Source organism: Bombina bombina, chromosome 2 (assembly GCF_027579735.1).
Source record: "Bombina bombina isolate aBomBom1 chromosome 2, aBomBom1.pri, whole genome shotgun sequence".
Classification (NCBI taxonomy): Eukaryota; Metazoa; Chordata; class Amphibia; order Anura; family Bombinatoridae; genus Bombina; species Bombina bombina.
This window is the reverse complement of record NC_069500.1, coordinates 794,108,555-794,132,274: the sequence shown is the minus strand read 5'-3', so window position 1 is coordinate 794,132,274 and position 23,720 is coordinate 794,108,555. Positions and strand designations below refer to the sequence as shown.

Here is a 23,720-nt window from a genome sequence, read left to right as displayed (position 1 = left end):
CAGTTTCCAATCCAGTTTCGGCAGGCCTCTGCTCTGCTTGGCCTTAATCCAGGAGTGAAAACGGCTTTCAAAAACCCTTTGATAGCTCCGCTTAGATAAACTCGCTCCTCTCCGTATTCACTCCGTCAGGAATAGGAAATGGAAACCGTGACCGCAATGCAGGACCGCCCCTGCCAAAGGAAAAGCACGCCAAGTTTAATAAAACTGCGCAGCTCTCAAAGTAAAAGGAGTAACCTGTACGTTCCATATCAGCCTATGAGCCCAAAAAATCTCACACATAGAAGCAGCATAAATCACATAAATAAATATAATTAAAATCCCCACTGTTCAATGATCACCTTAAAGGGACAGTCAACCCAAAAATTACTGTTACTTATTTAGATTAGTTAATTAACGATCTATACATCAAACTCTAGCCCAATTTTCATCTAAATAAACTTTGGCAGAAAATACACTTACTAGATCTCATCTGGCCGTTTGGAAATTGCCACCTGACTCCTCCTCCTCTGACGTCTCCCAAAAGGTTGCACTAGTACAGGATCCTTTCATCCCTGCGCGCTCCTTTCATTCAGTTCAATGAGACACTGGCATGTGTTTTTATCACAGATTCAACCTTTGAGCTTGATGTCTCCCTTTGAAGCCGACATCGCAGTGTAAGGGTGGGTAAATACCGCCTACAGTGTATGGGTCTCAACGGCTATTTTATAGGATGTGCCGTTATTTGTTGGTGGCATAAAGTGTGGTGCAAAGCAGCCTTCACTCTGGCTGTGAGTGCGAGGAGTAGAGAGCCTTGTGTTATTGGCTTATACGGCTTATGTAAGGTAATGTGTAAGGATTAGATGCAGAACGACTTTTACTCTGCACAGTGATTACAGCGAAAGACAGCTCCTGCTGCTGGTAAGCGTGTGGGTGTGTTTGTGCAGACAGAACGTTCTGCTGAAAGGAAGTGAGGGGAGATAGATAGTGTGAGGGGGTGCCAGTGTCTCACTGAACTGAATGAAAGGAGCGTGCAGGGACGAAAGGATCCTGTACTAGTGCAAGCTTTTGGGAGTCAGGTGGCCATTTAAAAAACGGCCAGATGAGATCTAGTAAGTATTTTCTGCCAAAGTTTATTTAGATCAAAATTGGGGTACAGTTTGATGTAAAGATTGTTAACTAATCTAAATAAGTAAAAGTAATTTTTGGATTGACGGTCCCTTTAAGGAAATATTAACTCTTGATTCAATAAGATAAAGGAGTCTCACTGAGACCATGTCTTCTAGCGTTAATCTTTATGTGTAAAAATGAAACGATCTTACAGGAATCTACGCCGTGGAACAGAAACAGGGTCCTTCAAGTGTGACAGACTTTAGCATCGCTTCAGACATTGACTTGAGTGGCCTCTGCCAACCTCCTGTGAGGTTGATTCTTGAAAAAGCCCAGAGTGAGGGGTGAAACATGTTGAACTGAATTGCTAAATTTTCTACTTAATACCAACAACTGACGAGCAGCTGTAAAATAATACAGTGCACCTTACGGATTTACAGACCCTCAACCCGGATTGATCATAAAGAGGGATATAACCAGTGGAAACCAGCCCATCCTAAAGTTGGACACAGCCTATAAAAACTTGCTACCAGGCAAAAAGGGCCAACAACTAAAAAGCTTGACGTTAGGACTTACGTCACAAGAAGAAGACAGGGGCTCACCACTAAAAACCGCCCTCTGCTACATACAACAGGCGGATCAGATCTGCAACGCCGGAACACAACAAAGGCGAAGCAGTAACACCTCGACACCGGAAGACTACCTGGGCCCAGGAAAAGTTTCAGAGACTTTGAATTCGCAAAGTACCAGTACAGTGACAGCGTGATATTCCAAGTACAATTTAATGAGAACCGGATCCATTCGTATCAACACTGTGGCACATTAATATCCTCTCTCTAGACGTAGAGAGAGGCATTAAAAACTTTTAAGGTACCGCTTAAAAACTTCTTATCTACATACTCTATGCCTACACTGCATCTCAGCAGGTTATTTATATGTGATTTCTAATCTGAATTTTAGTACTCTATTTTTTGAACTATTGGACGTCCAATTTTAGTTTTACCCCATTTCCATTTTATAAGCAACTGTATATGTATATTGTATAAGTGTTTGTGTAGATTTTTTGTATAATAAATGTTATTTATCAATCACTTACAGTCTGTTATATAGATTTGTATACATTTGAGATTAACCCCATTCTCCTACACTTTTGTAACCTGCTTATATCGAGCTAGTCTCAAGTGATAGGGAGCTTTAGTCACCTAAGAATTTAACATATAAGTGTTATACCGATCCACACAACTGATTAATACACATGAGCTTATAGCTACATTGAATTATCTCAGTACAACTTATATTTATTGTCTCCTTTACCGAACCTAAAAAGGGTCCTCTGAGAATATATTAATGTACTTTATATTGATCTAATCAATACTCATAATCACTTTATGAAATCATTTTTTCCTTGATATAACTATCTAAAAGGTCCTTATTTATATTGAGAATATTTATGATTTATTAATTATTACAAAAACAATACTCATTAACCCTTAGGCTTCCAAGCGCCAGTACTACCTTGCCGAATCCAACCTCCTGTGAGGAAAGGCAAAGAATGACTGGGGGATGAGGGAAGTGGGGGAGGTATTTAAGCCTTTGGCTGGGGTCTCTTTGCCTCCTCCTGGTGGCCAGGTTCAGTATTTCCCACAAGTAAGGAATGCAGCTGTGGACTCTCCCTGTATTAAGAAGGAAATACTCATCAAACCCTCCGTGTTGTAGTGGCTCTGCCTACCTCTGGAGAGATCTGAACTAAATAGAATACCACATTAATAGGAACACTAAAGTAAAAAAAACTTATGAATCAGAAAGAGCATGCAGTTTTAAGACATTTTATATACACACTTTCTGAGGCACCAGCTCCTACTGAGCATGTGAACAACTTTGCAGTGTAAACATATACTATACTAGTCCGCAATTAGCTAATGTCTGTAACATGATACAGGGGACTGGAAAATGGGAGAAAAAAAATAAGTTTGCCAGAAAAGAACAAATCTACTGCTTAATTGAATTTCAGAGTAAGTGCTATTGCATTGTCTTTTTATTATGCACTTGATCATTATGCAATTCTACTGTATTTAGTGGTCCTTTAAGCCTGAATAGAGCTTTAAAAGTTATCAAGCAGTCCCACTGGTACTTTGCCAGAAGTTTGTCTTGTTTTATATGTGACTGAACTATCCCCCAAGTAGAATACCTAGCACCAACAATTTCATTATCCGATCCAACCATTCAGAAAATTGTATTATTTTCATAATCGATTAATTGGCCGAACATTTTTTCGATTAATCGACTAATTGGATTAAAAATACATTATTTTTTTCCTATATTTAAAATAAAATCCACATACTGAGTGTTATAAATATAAACTTCCGACTAAATCTTTACATTAAAACAACTGTTTGTCCAATTTTTTAAGCAGCAGAACAAATTTTTATAATTAAGCAAAACCAAACCACAAACTGTTTGAAAAGAGTTAGAACTAGAAGGAAGTAAACTATCACTGTTTATCACATTCTGTTACTCACTCTTTCAGAAACTTTGCATTGATATGCAAAAATGACAACATGTCCACATGCCCCTGGCTGAGGCTGGCTCTCTTTGTCTGCAGCAGAGAAGAGGCGCTCAGATGGTGTTGAGGTGTCTGAGATGCATAAATAGGGTTTAGCCAATATTGCCAAGGTGGGCTATTTATCTTTGTTAGTTCTCCACCAATGCAAGGGGCCTCTCAAAGTAAGCCTGGACTTCATTTAAACATAAAAATAACATAATTTATGTAAGAACTTACCTGATAAATTCATTTCTTTCATATTAGCAAGAGTCCATGAGCTAGTGACGTATGGGATATACATTCCTACCAGGAGGGGCAAAGTTTCCCAAACCTCAAAATGCCTATAAATACACCCCTCACCACACCCACAATTCAGTTTAACGAATAGCCAAGAAGTGGGGTGATAAAAAAGTGCGAAAGCATATAAAATAAGGAATTGGAATAATTGTGCTTTATACAAAATCATAACCACCACAAAAAAAGGGCGGGCCTCATGGACTCTTGCTAATATGAAAGAAATGAATTTATCAGGTAAGTTCTTACATAAATTATGTTTTCTTTCATGTAATTAGCAAGAGTCCATGAGCTAGTGACGTATGGGATAATGATTATCCAAGATGTGGATCTTTCCACACAAGAGTCACTAGAGAGGGAGGGATAAAATAAAGACAGCCAATTCCTGCTGAAAATAATCCACACCCAAAATAAAGTTTAATGAAAAACATAAGCAGAAGATTCAAACTGAAACCGCTGCCTGAAGTACTTTTCTACCAAAAACTGCTTCAGAAGAAGAAAATACATCAAAATGGTAGAATTTAGTAAAAGTATGCAAAGAGGACCAAGTTGCTGCTTTGCAAATCTGATCAACCGAAGCTTCATTCCTAAACGCCCAGGAAGTAGAAACTGACCTAGTAGAATGAGCTGTAATCCTCTGAGGCGGAGTTTTACCCGACTCAACATAGGCAAGATGAATTAAAGATTTCAACCAAGATGCCAAAGAAATGGCAGAAGCTTTCTGGCCTTTTCTAGAACCGGAAAAGATAACAAATAGACTAGAAGTCTTTCGGAAAGATTTAGTAGCTTCAACATAATATTTCAAAGCTCTAACAACATCCAAAGAATGCAACGATTTCTCCTTAGAATTCTTAGGATTAGGACATAATGAAGGAACCACAATTTCTCTACTAATGTTGTTGGAATTCACAACTTTAGGTAAAAATTCAAAAGAAGTTCGCAACACCGCCTTATCCTGATGAAAAATCAGAAAAGGAGACTCACAAGAAAGAGCAGATAATTCAGAAACTCTTCTGGCAGAAGAGATGGCCAAAAGGAACAAAACTTTCCAAGAAAGTAACTTAATGTCCAATGAATGCATAGGTTCAAACGGAGGAGCTTGAAGAGCCCCCAGAACCAAATTCAAACTCCAAGGAGGAGAAATTGACTTAATGACAGGTTTTATACGAACCAAAGCTTGTACAAAACAATGAATATCAGGAAGAATAGCAATCTTCCTGTGAAAAAGAACAGAAAGAGCAGAGATTTGTCCTTTCAAGGAACTTGCGGACAAACCCTTATCTAAACCATCCTGAAGAAACTGTAAAATTCTCGGTATTCTAAAAGGATGCCAAGAAAAATGATGAGAAAGACACCAAGAAATATAAGTCTTCCAGACTCTATAATATATCTCTCTAGATACAGATTTACGAGCCTGTAACATAGTATTAATCACAGAGTCAGAGAAACCTCTTTGACCAAGAATCAAGCGTTCAATCTCCATACCTTTAAATTTAAGGATTTCAGATCCTGATGGAAAAAAGGACCTTGAGACAGAAGGTCTGGTCTTAACGGAAGAGTCCACGGTTGGCAAGAGGCCATCCGGACAAGATCCGCATACCAAAACCTGTGAGGCCATGCCGGAGCTACCAGCAGAACAAACGAGCATTCCTTCAGAATCTTGGAGATTACTCTTGGAAGAAGAACTAGAGGCGGAAAGATATAGGCAGGATGATACTTCCAAGGAAGTGATAATGCATCCACTGCCTCCGCCTGAGGATCCCGGGATCTGGACAGATACCTGGGAAGTTTCTTGTTTAGATGAGACGCCATCAGATCTATTTCTGGAAGTTCCCACATTTGAACAATCTGAAGAAATACCTCTGGGTGAAGAGACCATTCGCCCGGATGCAACGTTTGGCGACTGAGATAATCCGCTTCCCAATTGTCTATACCTGGGATATGAACCGCAGAGATTAGACAGGAGCTGGATTCCGCCCAAACCAAAATTCGAGATACTTCTTTCATAGCCAGAGGACTGTGAGTCCCTCCTTGATGATTGATGTATGCCACAGTTGTGACATTGTCTGTCTGAAAACAAATGAACGATTCTCTCTTCAGAAGAGGCCAAAACTGAAGAGCTCTGAAAATTGCACGGAGTTCCAAAATATTGATCGGTAATCTCACCTCCTGAGATTCCCAAACTCCTTGTGCCGTCAGAGATCCCCACACAGCTCCCCAACCTGTGAGACTTGCATCTGTTGAAATTACAGTCCAGGTCGGAAGCACAAAAGAAGCCCCCTGAATTAAACGATGGTGATCTGTCCACCATGTTAGAGAGTGTCGAACAATCGGTTTTAAAGATATTAATTGAGATATCTTTGTGTAATCCTTGCACCATTGATTCAGCATACAGAGCTGAAGAGGTCGCATGTGAAAACGAGCAAAGGGGATCGCGTCCGATGCAGCAGTCATAAGACCTAGAATTTCCATGCATAAGGCTACCGAAGGGAATGATTGTGACTGAAGGTTTCGACAAGCTGCAATTAATTTTAGACGTCTCTTGTCTGTTAAAGACAGAGTCATGGACACTGAATCTATCTGGAAACCCAGAAAGGTTACCCTTGTCTGAGGAATCAAAGAACTTTTTGGTAAATTGATCCTCCAACCATGATCTTGAAGAAACAACACAAGTCGATTCGTATGAGATTCTGCTAAATGTAAAGACTGAGCAAGTACCAAGATATCGTCCAAATAAGGAAATACTCTGATTACAGATAGAAGGGCACCGAGAACCTTTGTAAAAATTCTCGGAGCTGTAGCTAGGCCAAACGGCAGAGCCACAAACTGGTAATGCTTGTCCAGAAAAGAGAATCTCAGAAACTGATAATGATCTGGATGAATCGGAATATGCAGATATGCATCCTGTAAATCTATTGTGGACATATAATTCCCTTGCTGAACAAAAGGCAAGATAGTCCTTACAGTTACCATCTTGAACGTTGGTATCCTTACATAACGATTCAATATTTTTAGATCCAGAACTGGTCTGAAGGAATTCTCCTTCTTTGGTACAATGAAGAGATTTGAATAAAACCCCATCCCCTGTTCCGGAACTGGAACTGGCATAATTACTCCAGCCAACTCTAGATCTGAAACACAATTCAGAAATGTGTGAGCTTTTACTGGATTTACTGGGACACGAGAAAGAAAAAATCTCTTTGCAGGAGGTCTCATCTTGAAACCAATTCTGTACCCTTCTGAAACAATGTTCTGAATCCAAAGATTGTGAACAGAATTGATCCAAATTTCTTTGAAAAAACGTAACCTGCCCCCTACCAGCTGAGCTGGAATGAGGGCCGCACCTTCATGTGGACTTAGAAGCAGGCTTTGCCTTTCTAGCAGGCTTGGATTTATTCCAGACTGGAGATGGTTTCCAAACTGAAACTGCTCCTGAGGATGAAGGATCAGGCTTTTGTTCTTTGTTGAAACGAAAGGAACGAAAACGATTATTAGCCCTGTTTTTACCTTTAGATTTTTTATCCTGTGGTAAAAAAGTTCCTTTCCCACCAGTAACAGTTGAGATAATAGAATCCAACTGAGAACCAAATAACTTGTTACCCTGGAAAGAAATGGAAAGTAGAGTTGATTTAGAAGCCATATCAGCATTCCAAGTCTTAAGCCATAAAGCTCTTCTAGCTAAAATAGCTAGAGACATAAACCTGACATCAACTCTGATAATATCAAAAATGGCATCACAAATAAAATTATTAGCATGCTGAAGAAGAATAATAATATCATGAGAATCATGATTTGTTACTTGTTGCGCTAAAGTTTCCAACCAAAAAGTTGAAGCTGCAGCAACATCAGCCAATGATATAGCAGGTCTAAGAAGATTACCTGAACACAGATAAGCTTTTCTTAGAAAGGATTCAATTTTCCTATCTAAAGGATCTTTAAACGAAGTACCATCTGACGTAGGAATAGTAGTACGTTTAGCAAGGGTTGAAATAGCCCCATCAACTTTAGGGATTTTGTCCCAAAATTCTAACCTGTCAGACGGTACAGGATATAATTGCTTAAAACGTTTAGAAGGAGTAAATGAATTACCCAATTTATCCCATTCTTTGGAAATTACTGCAGAAATAGCATTAGGAACAGGAAAAACTTCTGGAATAACCACAGGAGATTTAAATACCTTATCTAAACGTTTAGAATTAGTTTCAAGAGGACCAGAATCCTCTATTTCTAAAGCAATTAGTACTTCTTTAAGTAAAGAACGAATAAATTCCATTTTAAATAAATATGAAGATTTATCAGCATCAATCTCTGAGACAGAATCCTCTGAACCAGAAGAGTCATCAGAATCAGAATGATGATGTTCATTTAAAAATTCATCTGTAGGGTTAGAAGTTTTAAAAGATTTTTTACGTTTACTAGAAGGAGAAATAACAGACATAGCCTTCTTGATGGATTCAGAAACAAAATCTCTTATGTTATCAGGAACATTCTGCACCTTAGATGTTGAAGGAACTGCAACAGACAATGGTACTTTACTAAAGGAAATATTATCTGCATTAACAAGTTTGTCATGACAATTAATACAAACAACAGCCGGAGGAATAGCTACCAAAAATTTACAGCAGATACACTTAGCTTTGGTAGATCCAGCACTAGACAGCGATTTTCCTGTAGTATCTTCTGACTCAGATGCAACGTGAGACATCTTGCAATATGTAAGAGAAAAAACAACATATAAAGCAAAATTGATCAAATTCCTTAAATGACAGTTTCAGGAATGGGAAAAAATGCCAAAGAACAAGCTTCTAGCAACCAGAAGCAATGAAAAATGAGACTAAAATAATGGAGACAAAAGCGACGCCCATATTTTTTAGCGCCAAATCAGACGCCCACATTATTTGGCGCCTAAATGCTTTTGGCGCCAAAAATGACGCCACATCCGGAACGCCGACATTTTTGGCGCAAAATAACGTCAAAAAAATGACGCAACATCCGGCGACACGTATGACGCCGGAAACGGAAAAGAATTTTTGCGCCAAAAAAGTCAGCGCCAAGAATGACGCAATAAAATGAAGCATTTTCAGCCCCCGCGAGCCTAACAGCCCACAGGGAAAAAAAGAGTCAAATTTTTGAAGGTAAGAAAAAATGATTAATTCAAATGCATTATCCCAAATATGAAACTGACTGTCTGAAAAATAAGGAAAGTTGAACATTCTGAGTCAAGGCAAATAAATGTTTGAATACATATATTTAGAACTTTATAAACAAAGTGCCCAACCATAGCTTAGAGTGTCACAGAAAATAAGATTTACTTACCCCAGGACACTCATCTACATGTTTGTAGAAAGCCAAACCAGTACTGAAACGAGAATCAGCAGAGGTAATGGTATATATAAGAGTATATCGTCGATCTGAAAAGGGAGGTAAGAGATGAATCTCTACGACCGATAACAGAGAACCTATGAAATAGACCCCGTAGAAGGAGATCACTGCATTCAAATAGGCAATACTCTCCTCACATCCCTCTGACATTCACTGCACGCTGAGAGGAAAACCGGGCTCCAACTTGCTGCGGAGCGCATATCAACGTAGAATCTAGCACAAACTTACTTCACCACCTCCATCGGAGGCAAAGTTTGTAAAACTGAATTGTGGGTGTGGTGAGGGGTGTATTTATAGGCATTTTGAGGTTTGGGAAACTTTGCCCCTCCTGGTAGGAATGTATATCCCATACGTCACTAGCTCATGGACTCTTGCTAATTACATGAAAGAAATCTTGAATATCTCTATGCAGTGGTAAATAACCATCTATCAAAGGTTAGGGGGAAAAATATCTAGTCCAGTTTTAAAATAACAGATATATATTTAGAGAGGTTGAATTTGGTACATATTACAAATAATTAAAAATAGAAAGAAAGAAAGAAAGGCAAAAGGGCTAAAGACTATATATCAGTAAAAGGACACAGCCTTACACATTTATCTATAGAGTACATATAATCAGCAATAGCAAGCGATCCGCTAAAAATTGTGCAAACAGGTAATAGTGACATCAATTCATATAACAAATGCCATCAATCTAGGCTAGGTGTAAATAACAAGCTCAGCACTATATCATGCAAAGCATAGTCCCAAATCACCTGATTTTATATAAACAATACAAATTATGACTACTATTTTATTTCTGTGTTACACATAAGCCAGGAGTAGTTGTAAACTTAAAAAGAAACTTATAGTGTCCTAAATTAGTGAATAGTAAAATGTCTGTAGACGTCCTTTAGGCTAATGGCATAACCATAAAACACAATACCATGTGCAGGAGCTCAGCGGAGTGAAGCAGCTGGTGTTGTGCACAGACCAACTAATTGCAAACCAATTAATCGATTAGGAGATTCGTTGACAACTATTTTCATAATCGATTATGCAGATTAGTTGTTGCAGCTCTATGGTATTGAATTGGATAAATACTCCACTAGGCCTATAGTTATAGACAATGTTCCTGAAGTCCCTTCCTAGGGCAGACTTTGGCCTGCATAAACAAAATCTGACATTTTGCTATTTATTTCTCTATAGAATAACAATTTTGTTGAGATGCAGCAGCAACTAGAATTTGAAGAGGCTACCATCATCACAGATGCTTGTAAAGATAGGATACTGAATAGCATAGAAATTCCATTGCAAAATTCCTGGTGTTCACAAGCTTGTTTAAAGCCCTATGGTCGCAATAAACCTGGTCATGGGAACCAAACAACAGATGCGAGAAGAACTTGCTTGTGCATTGCTAGCTTCTCTTCAAGCTATTGACATTTTAAAAGGTTATCGTTTATGTACTAAACTTCACAGTGAGCATCAAGCAAACATCCCTTTCAATTCATTCTGATGGTGGTACCACCCGGTTACAGAAGATTTAAATAAAAAAAAAAGTGGCCTTGAAAATATGTATGTGTTCATCTAGGGTTAAGTTCTATTGTTTATGCACGCTAATACTATAGAACATCTATATACATTTAATCCCAGCCACACTTGCATAGTTTTGCACATGTTAAATGCCTATACATGTTTACATATAGGTATTATGCTGTATATATATCCGGTGCATTATTATATTTATATTATTATGGAACCGTGGCTATATTTTCTAGCGTTGAATCACTGCATTTTGTATATCCAGCATATTACCCATTCAGTGCACACTCATTTGGGATCTATATTTATATATACCATTGCATTTCTTTTTATGCGGGACCAACACCACATTTACCTTATTCACTCTAGGGTTGTTTAAACATTGTGTTTCACTATATAAAAGTGTTCTATAAATATCTACACACTGATGCTTTCATTGATTGTTAGTTATTTCTCAAGTATGTAATATAATCATGTTGTATCACATTTGTACCAAGGTCGGTTTCTGGCACACTAACTGTTAATACACCTAGGGGAGTTGTTTTAACCTTTGAACTACTGATGTCAATTATATGTGTATATAAGCATCACCTGGAATAGGCTGTCTCATGCTATGATTACGGCTTAACAGCCGAAACACGTAAGCTTGCCTACCCTAGGTGCTTACGTGCAACTTTCCTATGCTGTTTTGGACCATCAGCTTTTAACTTTTTGAAAATAAATGACTTGTTTTAAATTTATCCTGCCGTTCGCTCTCACAGTTTCTTTATGGTGAAGTGATTACAGCCTGCTTGAGCGATATGGCACCCTGCCTAAGAGTCCTCTATCTCTTTGATCTCCCGGTTGTGGGATTTACCTAATTTTCCTATCGTCTGTGAGTTACACGGAACTCCTTGGCATCTCTCATTGGTGGATGCGGTGGTGACACAAAGGCGACACACCTCCAGGTATTACGGATTGGATCCGGCTAGTGACGCATAGACCGCTAGCGTGCATGTGACACGCCCCCACGCCTGGTTGTTGGGAACTCAGCGTCTACCATTCTGCTCCACGACCTCAGCCTGGTTCTGCGGGAAAGTACATCAGGATCCAACGGACGGTAGTGGACTCAACCTCTGCTACGAGATATACCAGTAAGTTATACGGACTCTAGATTTGGTGGTGAGACACCCATGGACCATCATGTATGTGTATTAACTGCAACAGAGTGAAATATGTATGAGGTTTATTCCCCCTATACCGGTGGACTGTCTAATTGAATAGATATTGACCTTTGGAGCTGAGGACCATTTTTGTTATTGATTTCTCTCCCACATTGTGCTTTTGCTTGGTCTACTACTTGAAAATATGTAAACATACAACCAATAAAGGTGCTACAGCACATTTTAGATTTACTTTTCAGCAGCATACTGGCAATCTGACGTGTACACTGCAAGGTTTTCAGCTGAAAACGTTTGTTTACTGTCCCTTGAAGTATTTCCTTTTCCTGATAATTTGCTCAGTCACTGCAGCTGACTTACTTGTGCTCAAGCTCAGAAATTAGACCTGCAAACTAAACCGTTATAATGCTTATAAACCCCTTGACGACGGAGACATACCATGTACATCGCCCGTCACAAGGAGGCAAACCTACAGCCAAAGGCATGAAGGAATAAAGTGGTTTTGCCTCGGTTGGTAAGACCCATATGCATACAACCCTGGAAGCACTACATACGCTAAGTAGAGAAGGTGTTAGAAGAAGAGGTTCACAATTGTAAATTAAGCTAAAGGGACGTCGTTTACAAACATTTCTAACAGTCATTTAAAGGGGAAAAACAGCATTTAAATATGCTAAAAATGTATTTTGTCTGAAGAAATGTGAAGCCAAATCTCTGTGAATTTAAATTAATTCAGCAGTATCAGTTATGTACTTCCTGCTAATATTCATTGGCTTATTAAAGTGAACGTAAATTTTGATGCTAAAGTGCCCGGTTTTTAAAAATTCGATTAAAAACAGGGGCACTTTAATTCATCAAAATTTACATTTCACTCCTGTTGTGAAAAAAAACTTACCTTTTAATCTTGACAGCCGCTCCAGTTTCCTCCACCCGTCGCAAAGCCTCTTCCTGGGTCTAAAATGAGGAATCAGGCTTCCTCCAATCACGGCATTGAATCAGACACCGATTGGAGGATGACCTATCCATCATTTCTGACATCAAAAATGGCTTGCGACGGGTGGAGGAAGCTGGAGCTGCTGTCAAGATTAAAAGGTAAGTTTTTTTTCACAAATGTAAATTTTGATGAATTAAAGTGCCCCTGTTTTTAATCTAATTTTTAAAAACCGGGCTCTTTAGCATCAAAATTTACATTCACTTTAAGTACATTAAGCATCAGTAGGAATTATACAAACAATGCTGCTGTATTAGATTACATATTAACAATTAACTCTCTACATTTTTTCACACAAACAAAAAAAAAAATGTTTTAAATGCTGCTGTTTCATACGGACAATGGTATTTATTTTAGTACAATGTCCCTTTAATGCCATCTACTAATGAATTAATCCCCCAAAAATGATTTCATGTTAAACATGTTTATAACAGAGTTTATCCTCTAAAAACAATCATAGTATTGTCTCCGTAATATAATTTAAATCTTGTTAAGCATTAGGTTGAGTTACATAAGAAAACATGAATTGCTCCAAATGACTTCAATTGGTAACTTACCATATTTGTAGTTTAATTCTTTTGCCATCTAATTCTATAGTTCTAATTTTGAAGTCAATACCTGGAGAGAGAAAAATAAAAATTATATATACACAGAATAGTGGTGTTGTAAATCTGAAGTCAAACAACAACAAAAAAGAAGTCAAAACTGTTGGGGGGGAAATGTGTTTACATTTTTATTCTCCTTTAATGTGGTTATTTTTAAACTAAAAAATGGTGTAGAGCATATTATTATTGCACAAAACTATGGGCCCAATGATCAAGAACTCGCCAGGTATGTTTGTCCGCCCTGCAGTCATGCGCAGTAGAGACTGCAGCGTGAGACAAACATACCTGGCTGTAAGAAGCAGGGTCCGGCAATCGGTAGGAGAGGCTCAGTAGTGGCGCGTGTCTGCGCAAGAAAGACCGCAAGGCCTTACGTGGGAGGGTTAGGAGGGTGGGCGAAAGCAGGTGGGACCGCTATGCTGCTAAGTTGGTGGCGTGGGAGGGAGGCAGATCATTGCTGGAGGGGGTGGGAGCTCTACACTGCAGAAAAAAAAAAGTTGCAGAGCGTCAGGGAGGGGGGATAAGGGAGGCGGGATCAGAGGGGAGGGAGAGGTGATTTTGGCCCGTGTAACAGGCTTTAAGACTAGTTATATTATAATGTATGTTTCTCCCCATTCACATCCAGAACCCTGAATAGCAAGATATAAAGCTCACAGGGTAAAATTTGTTTTTTATAAAATTGTTTGAGGGACCTCACAGTACGGACAAGACTTTATAGATCATCTCGTCAGAGAGCTTTAGATCATCAGGCCCTTTGTGTTTACCCCCTACAATGATGTTAAACACATAGCTAAAGTCGGCTTCAGAGCAGTAATGCAATACCGGGAGCTAACTGATCATGTCTGGTAAGCCAGACAATAGACATGTGTGTAGCTGCCAAACACCAGCTAGCTCCCAGTAGTGCATTGCTGCTCTTGACCCTACCTATTGGTTCTTTTGGTTTCCTTTGTTGAAAAGAATAGTCATTTGATAACAGGATTATACTGAAAAGTCTCCTTAGGGCACACAGTAGAAACGAGCAAAACTCAACGAACCTCATTTCCTGTGTGTATTTTTAATATAGTTTTGTATAAAGAAGAAGATTTATAATTTTTTATTGGAGCTCCAGTCTTTCCTTTTTTGTACCTGGTTATGTACAGTACCAGTCATATGTGTTTATTGTGCTGTTGCTGGATAGCCTCACATGCTGGCATCCAGCAACAGCATGAGATACAAGCCGATTGTGTTTTTTTCTTTTTTAAGATACATTATATTTCAAAGGTTATTTATCAAAGTATGTATCATGAGGCTGTATATTCATGGCTGTAAAGTTTAAGGTTTTTTTGGTATATTAATTCCAATAATGCATTCATTATTTCAATGTCATGTTCTCCCTGAGGTTTCTGAAAGAATATTTTGGGCACTTTTTCTTTCTAGAAGATATTGCATATTCTTGGTTTGTTTTGTAGTTCTCAAAACTGTGAATTTGTGTCTGTAGAAATAACACACCTCTTCTTCCCAGCAAAACATTTTTATAAAATAAACAGACAACGTTGAGAAATAGACCTTAAAAAGTACATAAACTTCAGATTTACTTCTATTATCACGTTTGCTCAATTCTCTTGGTATCCTCAATTGAAGCAACTGTAATGCACTAGCTGAAACTAGCTGAACACATTGGGTGAGCCAATGACAAGAGGAATGTATGTGCAGCCGCCAATCACCAGCTAGATCCCAGTAAGATTCCGTGTTCACATATTTTCTCTCTGCAATAATTATATATATATATCAAGTTGGTATCTTTCATGCCACTGTTTCACCGCCAAATGCAATCATAGTTAAAAGAAACGTTAAAACGTTTTCATTAACTTTGGGTACTCACTGAAATTATTTACATACTGCTTGTGCATATAAACCACAAATAACCATGATTTAGATTGAGATTACAATTTTAATCAACATTCCACTTTACTTCTATTATCTAATTTGCTTCATTCTTTAGATATCCTTTGCTGAAGAAATAGCAATGCACATCGGTGAGCCAATCGCACGAGGAATCTATGTGCAGCTACCAATCAGCAGCTACTAAGCCTATCTAGATATGCTTTTCAGCAAATGATATCAAGAGAATGAAAATAAATAATAGAAGTAAATTAGAAATTTGTTTAAAATTGCATGCTCTTTCTAAATCATGAAAGAAAAAAAATGGGTTTCATGTCCCTTTAAGGTGAAATTTATTATGGAGAATAAAACAGGTATAAAATCGTCATGATTTCAGCATGAATGCGTCTTACGCATTTCGGCAGAGATTGCCTTAATCATAGACATACTGAAAAGCGCAGCTGTCAGCACTTAAGTAGCCAAAAACCCGCTTAACAGTCAATGAATGCTGGAGTACACACACACACACACACAGAAGCACACTCACAGGAATGAACAACTAGCTCAATACCATTGTTAGCCTGTTCTATGGTGATTTACCACCTGGGTGCAGCTTCTTTTAGCCCAGTAATGCTTTTCACAGAGAACTTTCCTGTAGTATATCAGTCTGATCCCGCCTATTATGAGCAATCCAGCGCCGAAATACCAGGCAATTTCTCTCTGAACAAGGAACACAGCAACCCCAGACGATCGTTTCGGCCTTCATTGGGCCTCGTCAGTGAGGTGTAGCCATATTCCTCTAAGCACACTGAGCAAGGAGTCCACGTCTGGTTTCCCCTTTTTCCCATAGGGAGACTAAATACACACATTATTAATTCCATTCTAAAAGGATATATATGTACATAGTGACTCACTTGGGAAGAGGTATATTCATATACATGCAGGCAAAAATAAAAACACTTCAGGGGGACTCACAGTAAAGAAACAATCTCTCAACTTTTGAAGCTCACACTTTTGGTACTTATTATACAAATAATAATAGTACAATATATGCAAACCTCTGTCTGATGCATTATAATTAATATCCGACGCAATATATAAAACAAAACTACAGGTGCGTACAACAGATAGGGTGGTATAAATGCATATATTGACATAATCATTAGTAAATTTTTTTTTTTTTTTAAGGAAAAATACTAAACAAAGTTGACATATACCAATTAATATTTTTCCTACTGAATTAACATCAAATTTCAATGACCTAACAGATTTTAGGGGTTTCAATTGTGAATCACTGTGACCTAATGTTTCTGCCAGAAAGTGATAACATCTCCATCAACTAGTTTTTAGCTGGAAGATCCAGAAGGCTTACCTAAATAGAAGTTTCCTACTTCTGTCTCCTCCCTTTAGAGGAATTCGTAGACATTCGCTGATCATAGATATTTTGTCTATGATGTGTTTTAAAATGCCTGGCTAGGTCAGAGCATGCTATCCCTTTCTCTATATTGTTAAGATGCTCTCTAATATGAGTGTGTGCTTCTCTGGTAGAGCAACCCATGTATTGTTTCTCACACAAGGTACATTCTACCAAATAAATAACAAATGTGGGGCGGCAGTTTGTACAGCTATAATGCTCATAAACTCTTTGTGCAGTCATAAGACAAATTGCTGTAAAAGATTTTCTGGGATCACCTTTGTTTAGAAATAGCAGTAATACTTGGTTTTGTCATTGTTTTTTGTTAATAAGAAGGCAGCTAATTGCAACTGTGCACCACACTTCTAATATTCTCGTCTGTGAATGAGGTTAATAAGGTAGCTTGTAATGTTAATTTTAGCTGTAGTGTAGAGATTACCCTCCCACCCGACACCTCCAGACCCCAGATCCTTACCTGATCCCCCTCAAACAGGTCTCATCCCTCCCTCACTCCCCACTGGTCACCAACATCTGAAGTATTGGCAGCCAGTCTGCAGGTTTAAAGGAATAGTCTAGTCAAAATTAAACTTTCAGATAGAGCATGCGATTTTAAGCAACTTTCTCATTTACACCTATTATTAAATTTTCTTTGTTCTCTTGGTATCTTTTTTTTCCCTCCTTTTAAAGCAGGAATGTAAGCTTACGAGCTGGACCATTTTTGGTTCAGGATCTGGTAGCGCTTGCCGATTGGTGTCTAAATGCAGCCACCAATCAGCAAGTGCTACCCAGGTGCTGAACCAAAAATGGTCCGGTCCAAAGATCTACAATTTTTGCTATTTCAAATAAAAGATACCAAGAGAACGAAGAAAAATTGATAATTGGAGTAAATTAGAAAGTTGCATACTCTATCTGAATTATGAAAGTTTAATTTTGACTAGACTTTTCCTTTAATAACACATTAAACCTTAAATTTTTCTTTTATGATTCAGATAGATAATACAATTATAAACAACATTCCAATTTACTTCTATTATCTAATTTGCTTCATTCTTTAGATATCTTTTGTTGAAAAAATAGCAATGCACATGGGTGAGCCAATCACACGAGGCATCTATGTGCAGCCACCAATTGCTACTGAGCCTATCTAGATATGCTTTTCAGCAAAGGATATCAACAGAATGAAGCAAATTAGATAATAGAAGTAAATTAGAAAGCTGTTTAAAATTGCAGGCTCTTTCTAAACCATGAATGAAAAAAAAAAAATGTGGGTTTCAAGGACCTTTTAGGCATATAAATTTTTATATATATATATATATATTATATATATATATATATATATATATATATATATATATATATATATATATATATATATATATATATATATATATATATATATATATATCCTTCATCAACTCTCCCTCCTGCCTTATCCCTCCCAAACAGCTATCCAACTCTTCCCCCTCTCACTAGTTGCAGCCATATTAAGCACTGCCAGCTGTATGCCAGTACCCAGTTTATAGAAATTGTATTAGGTTCTTAAATTAATTTAGTAATAATAAAAAAAAGGTTTTGTGTAGTGATCCCCCTTACTCTCCTCCCTTCCCTTCTTCAAGCGAAGATCAATAGGGCGACGGCCCCCCTCCTCCCTGTCATAACACTTTTCCGTAGTGTAGGGAACCCATCATTCCTCCAACAAATATTTTTTCTGTCACATATGGAAACCTCCGCTCCCTCCCCTGATGCCCCACCCACCCGCCTCCCTCCTTTAAAGGGATATGAAAGCCAATTTTTATTTCACGGTTCAGATAGATCATACAATTTTAAACAACTTTCCAATTTACTTCTATTATCTAATTTGCTTAGATCTCATGGTATCCTTTACTGAAAAAGATACCTAGGTAGGCTCAGGATCTGGGAGTTAGCTTGCTGATTGGTGGCTACACATGTCTCATCATTGTCTTACCAATGTGTTTATCTAGCTCCAAGAAGTGTATTGTTGCTCCTTCAATAGGAAGTAAAATGGAAAGTTGTTTTAAAATGTATGTTGTATCTGGTTTCATGTCCCTTGCAGGCTTGCTATTTTTCCCCCCTAGTGTAAAAAAGAAGAGCTTTTTCCCCTATCTTTCTACAGATCTAAAATTATGTCTTATCATGGTATTAAAACAAACAAATAATTCTTTATGAGCAAGGCTTTCTCTAATTTTGATTCTGCTGAACTTTGTCCCTGCTAGAATAAAAAAAAAAAAAAAAACACGGACAGGGTGGAGGTCCCTCTGGCCTGGCAGGGAATGTTTTAAGAGCACACAACACATGTATAAATGGATATCAGTCATTGTCTGTATGGGCGAGTGGATGCTTGCAGTTCATTTAACACGTTGCAGTTTCACAGAACTTTGCACTTCCTGCTGACAGTGCACTTCTAAAGTCACCAAAGCTCTCTAAATAGTGAAGTTAAAATAAAACACAATAAAAAAAAAGAGTATGTTATATGAATGTTCTCACAAAAGGCACTCTGTGTTTGTATAAAAGCCACACAGTATGAATTCATCAATTTTAAAAGCATTATTTTCTGTTGAAAATTCTTTATGGGATAGAAAAAAAAAAAATATATATATATATCCAGTACACAGCAGTTTAGCACTCACGATACAATCCTTTTGACCGGAGTGCTCAAAAACATATTTCATAGACCTCTAACAATCACCGCCTTGAAGTGGCAAAAAACTTTATTCCAACAGAGTGACGTTTCGGGGTTTTACCCCCGTCCTCAGACTCAAACAACAACAATGAAATGCTCAACAACCTCCCTTAAATACCCTGTTCACCTTACATGTGTTTCCAATAAGCGTTAATTACCTCGTGTGCAAAACCAGGTGTTAGCAAGTACTTAGCATACATCACTAATAAGCATTGCATGTAGCCTAGCAACCAAACACTAAGAATTTCAAGAATTTCTAGATGCACCTAAGCAGTAGAATCTATACCACAATTGACAACATATGTGTGTTTTTTTTAAAGTGATCATATAATATCCACTACTGTGACTTATAAAACATCCGTTTACCAAATTATGTGTAGCGGTAATTACCCAGTGCAAGCGTCACTAATGGACGCTTTGGATATGTGTAACTTAGCAACTAATCGCCTGCTGGACACATAGTTAACAAATTGGATACTATCTCTACTATTACCCAGAAAATACATGTAAACATAAAAACATAAAGAAATGTTAAATATGCTAAATCTCTATTCAGCATGTCAAGAAACCTTTATAATAATACGTGGCTACTATAACTATTCCTAGGGCTCAAATAGCTACCTCTATTGGAAAGCATATAAACACAGTATGAAGTAAAACACAATTGACCATAGTAGATTATAGTAAGGGCATATACATAGCACCAATTAACTAATATATCCTTATATAGTGACCAAGGATATATTAGTTAATTGGCGCTATGTATATGCCACAGTCCAAAAAGCGGCATGATCCGTTACTGGGGACAGGAGTTACAGCCTGGTAAAAATATGGAGGTGGGGGTGTCTAAAACCCCCGGTTCCCAAGAAAGCTCCCTTCCGGCGATAACCCCAACTCTGGTCCTCCCTAGGGGCTACTAATCCTCAAGAGAGCGGAGCTCTAAGGCAAGGGGGATGGGGGTAGCCTTGGCAGCATGGTATCTGTGACAGAAACATTTTATAAGCTATTTGTCAAAGTACACTCACAGGCCACTTTATTAGGTACACCTTGCTAGTACCAACTTGGACCCCTTCCATTTTGCCTTCAGAACTGCCTTAAATTCTTTGTGGCATAGATTCAACAAAGTTTTGGAAACATTCCTCAGAGCTTTTGGTCCATATTGACATGATAACATCATGCAGATTTGTTGGCTCCACATTCATGATGTGAATCTCCTGTTCCACCACATCCCAAAAATGCTATATTGGATTGAGATCTGGTGACTGTGGAGGCCACTGGAGTACAGTGAACTCATTGTCATGTTCAAGAAACCAGTTTTAGATGATTTGAGCTTCGTGACATGGTGCATTATCCTGCTGGAAGTAGCCATTAGAAGATGGGTAAACTGTTGTCATAAAGGGATAGACATGGTCAGCAACAATACTCAGGTAGGCTGTGGCATTTAAAAAATGCTCAATTAGCTCTAAGGGGCCCAAAGTGTGCCAAGAAAATATCCCCATACCATTACACCACCACCACCACCAGCAGCCTGAACCGTTGATACAAGGCAGGATGGATCCATGCTTTCATGTTATTTACACCAGATTCTGACCCTACCATCTGAATGTCGCAGCTGAAATAGAAACTCATCAGACCAGGCAACGTTTTTCCAAACTTCTATTGTCCAATTTTGGTGAGCCTGTGCAAATTGTAGCCTCAGTTTCCTGTTCTTAGCTGACAGTAGTGGCACCCAGTGTGGTCTTTTGCTGCTGTAGCCCATCTGCTTCAAGGTTCGACGTGTTGTGCGTTCAGAGATGGTATGCTGCATACTTTGTAACAAGTGGTTATTTGAGTTACGGTTTCCTTTCTATCATCTCGACCAGTCTGCCTAGTCTCCTCTGACCTCAACAAGGCATTGTCGTCCACACAACTACCGCTCACTGGATATTTTCTCTCTTTCTGATCATTCTATGTAAACCCTAAAGATGGTTGTGCGTAAAAATCCCAGTAGATCAGCAGTTTTTTAAATACTCAGACCAGCCCATCTGGCACCAACAACCATGCCACGTTCAAAGTCACTTAAATCCCCTTTCTTCCTCATTCTGATGCTCGGTTTGAACTTCAGCAAGTCGTCTTTACCACGTCTTGATGTCTAAATGCATTGAGTTGCTGCCATGTGATTGGCTGATTAGCAATTTGTGTTACAAAGCAATTGAACAAACCTAATAAAGTGGCCGGTGAGTGTATATGAGTGGGTTCTTTTTTTCTCAACAACAAGCAAGTTTAGTTAGGGTTAGAACCATTCAAAAAAGTTAAAGTGTCAGTAAACTTTAAAAATAATGTTATATAATGCTGCACATAGTGCAGAATTATATAACATTATATTAGCCAAACATTTATAAAACATAATATACCCTATTGATTTTTTTAAAAAAAACGCTGTTTTACAGACCCGCTCTCTGTACTCTGCTGAGCGGGTCTGTTATATTTACTGTATAGTAACAGCCAGGCCCGACCGCGCCATAAGACTAAGTGCAGCTCGCTCCTGCTCTGTCAGACAGCAGGAGCGAGCTGCACTGAGTGCTATGGCGCAGTCGGGCCGGGCTGTGACTATACAGCTGGCCCGATGCGCTGAGTAAATATAACAGACACGCTCAGCAGAGTACAGAGAGCGGGTCTGTAAAACAGCGTTTTTTTAAAAAAAATCAATAGGGTATATTATGTTTTATAAATGTTTGGCTAATATAATGTTATACAATTCTGCACTATGTGCAGAATTATATAACATTATTTTTAAGGTTTACTGTCCCTTTAAAATGATAATTGTGTGTACTATTGCAAGTTTAGTTACCCTATTTCTACTTGTTCTCTCCATAAAGTGCTTTATAATCAAAATGGCCAAAAAGAGTATTTTTTTATGTCATTTTCAGTTGGTATTTTTTTGTTACAATTGCAAGAAACAGGTATAGCTTTGTGTTTTGCAAAGGTGAATTGATACAAACTCAATTTGGAACAGAAAACAAAAATGGTCATTCTGGGTGTATTTTTTTGCATAAACTGCTCAAATTTAATAAAATAAAAATGATGTACTAATATATATGAAAGTTCTGCTGCATTTACACTTTGTGCTTTGTATTTTATATTACTTTATACTTCAGATTAAGTAATGACATTTAAATTTTGCACTTTCTATATTTTTTTATACATACGGTATATAGGATTGTGATTTAAAAAAAATTGGATTATGTTTTTACAGCTTCTGTGTAACGTTAATAAATTAGGATCATACTTTGTATATTTATGTGTATCTTTTACAAATTACGTTGCACTTTATATTTCTTCTATTTAAAAATAAAACAAAAAAAATGATACTTTCAGTTTTCCAGAGAGCGTTATTACTTTCTATGGGCCTTATAAGCAAAGACTCTCTATTTTGGAAAGAAATTATAGTGCAGCCTTCACAGGGGATGAACTCACTGAATTTTATAAGAAAAAGGCTGGGACCTGGAAGTCCCAGAGAGATGCCGTCCATAGAAAGTAAAGAAGCTCTATGGGATACAGAATTTCACAGGGGAGAGAGAGAAGGTAACTGGAGAACACCTGGGCTGGATATAAAGGCTAAGTCTGCATCAATTAAAACTTAAACTGAAATGTTTTCAATGCAATTTAACTTGCTTTTGACTATAATTTAGTAAATATTACTTTTCTGTTAGTTAAATAAGTACATTGTGAATTTTGAGCAAACCTCACCTGCATATAGCTTGTGAGACAAAAAATAAGTGAGACCAGCTTCAGACATACCCCGGGAACTCCCCTGTTCAGTCCAGGGAACCTCCCTGTCCCTCCCACTTTCTGAAGAAGTGTTTTTTTTTTTATAATAGTGAAAATACAACGTTAGTTGTAAATGATACACAGAAATATACAAAGTATTATCCTAATTTGTTAAAGTCACACAGAAACTTTCAAACACATAACCAGTATTTGTAAAAACATAAATTATGCTTACATGATAATTTAATTTCCATCTGAATGAGGAGAGGCCACGGCTTCATTCATTACTTGTGGGAATACAGAACCTGGACACCATGAGGAGGCAAAGACACCTGCCAAAGGCTTAAATACCTCCCCCACTCCCCTCATTCTCCAGTCATTCTGCCGAGGGAACAAGGAACAGTTGGAGAAATATCAGGG

General features: G+C 38.0%; 1 protein-coding gene across 1 annotated transcript in view; it reads right to left on the bottom strand.

Moving 5' to 3' along the window:
• Positions 1-23,720, bottom strand: part of RAB8A (RAB8A, member RAS oncogene family) — a 173,888-nt gene that overhangs the window by 90,250 nt on the left and 59,918 nt on the right. Inside the window, exon 2 of the mRNA XM_053702980.1 lies at positions 13,531-13,591. Within this exon, the coding sequence (XP_053558955.1) occupies positions 13,531-13,591 (61 nt within the window). The remainder of the gene's footprint in view (positions 1-13,530; positions 13,592-23,720) is intronic.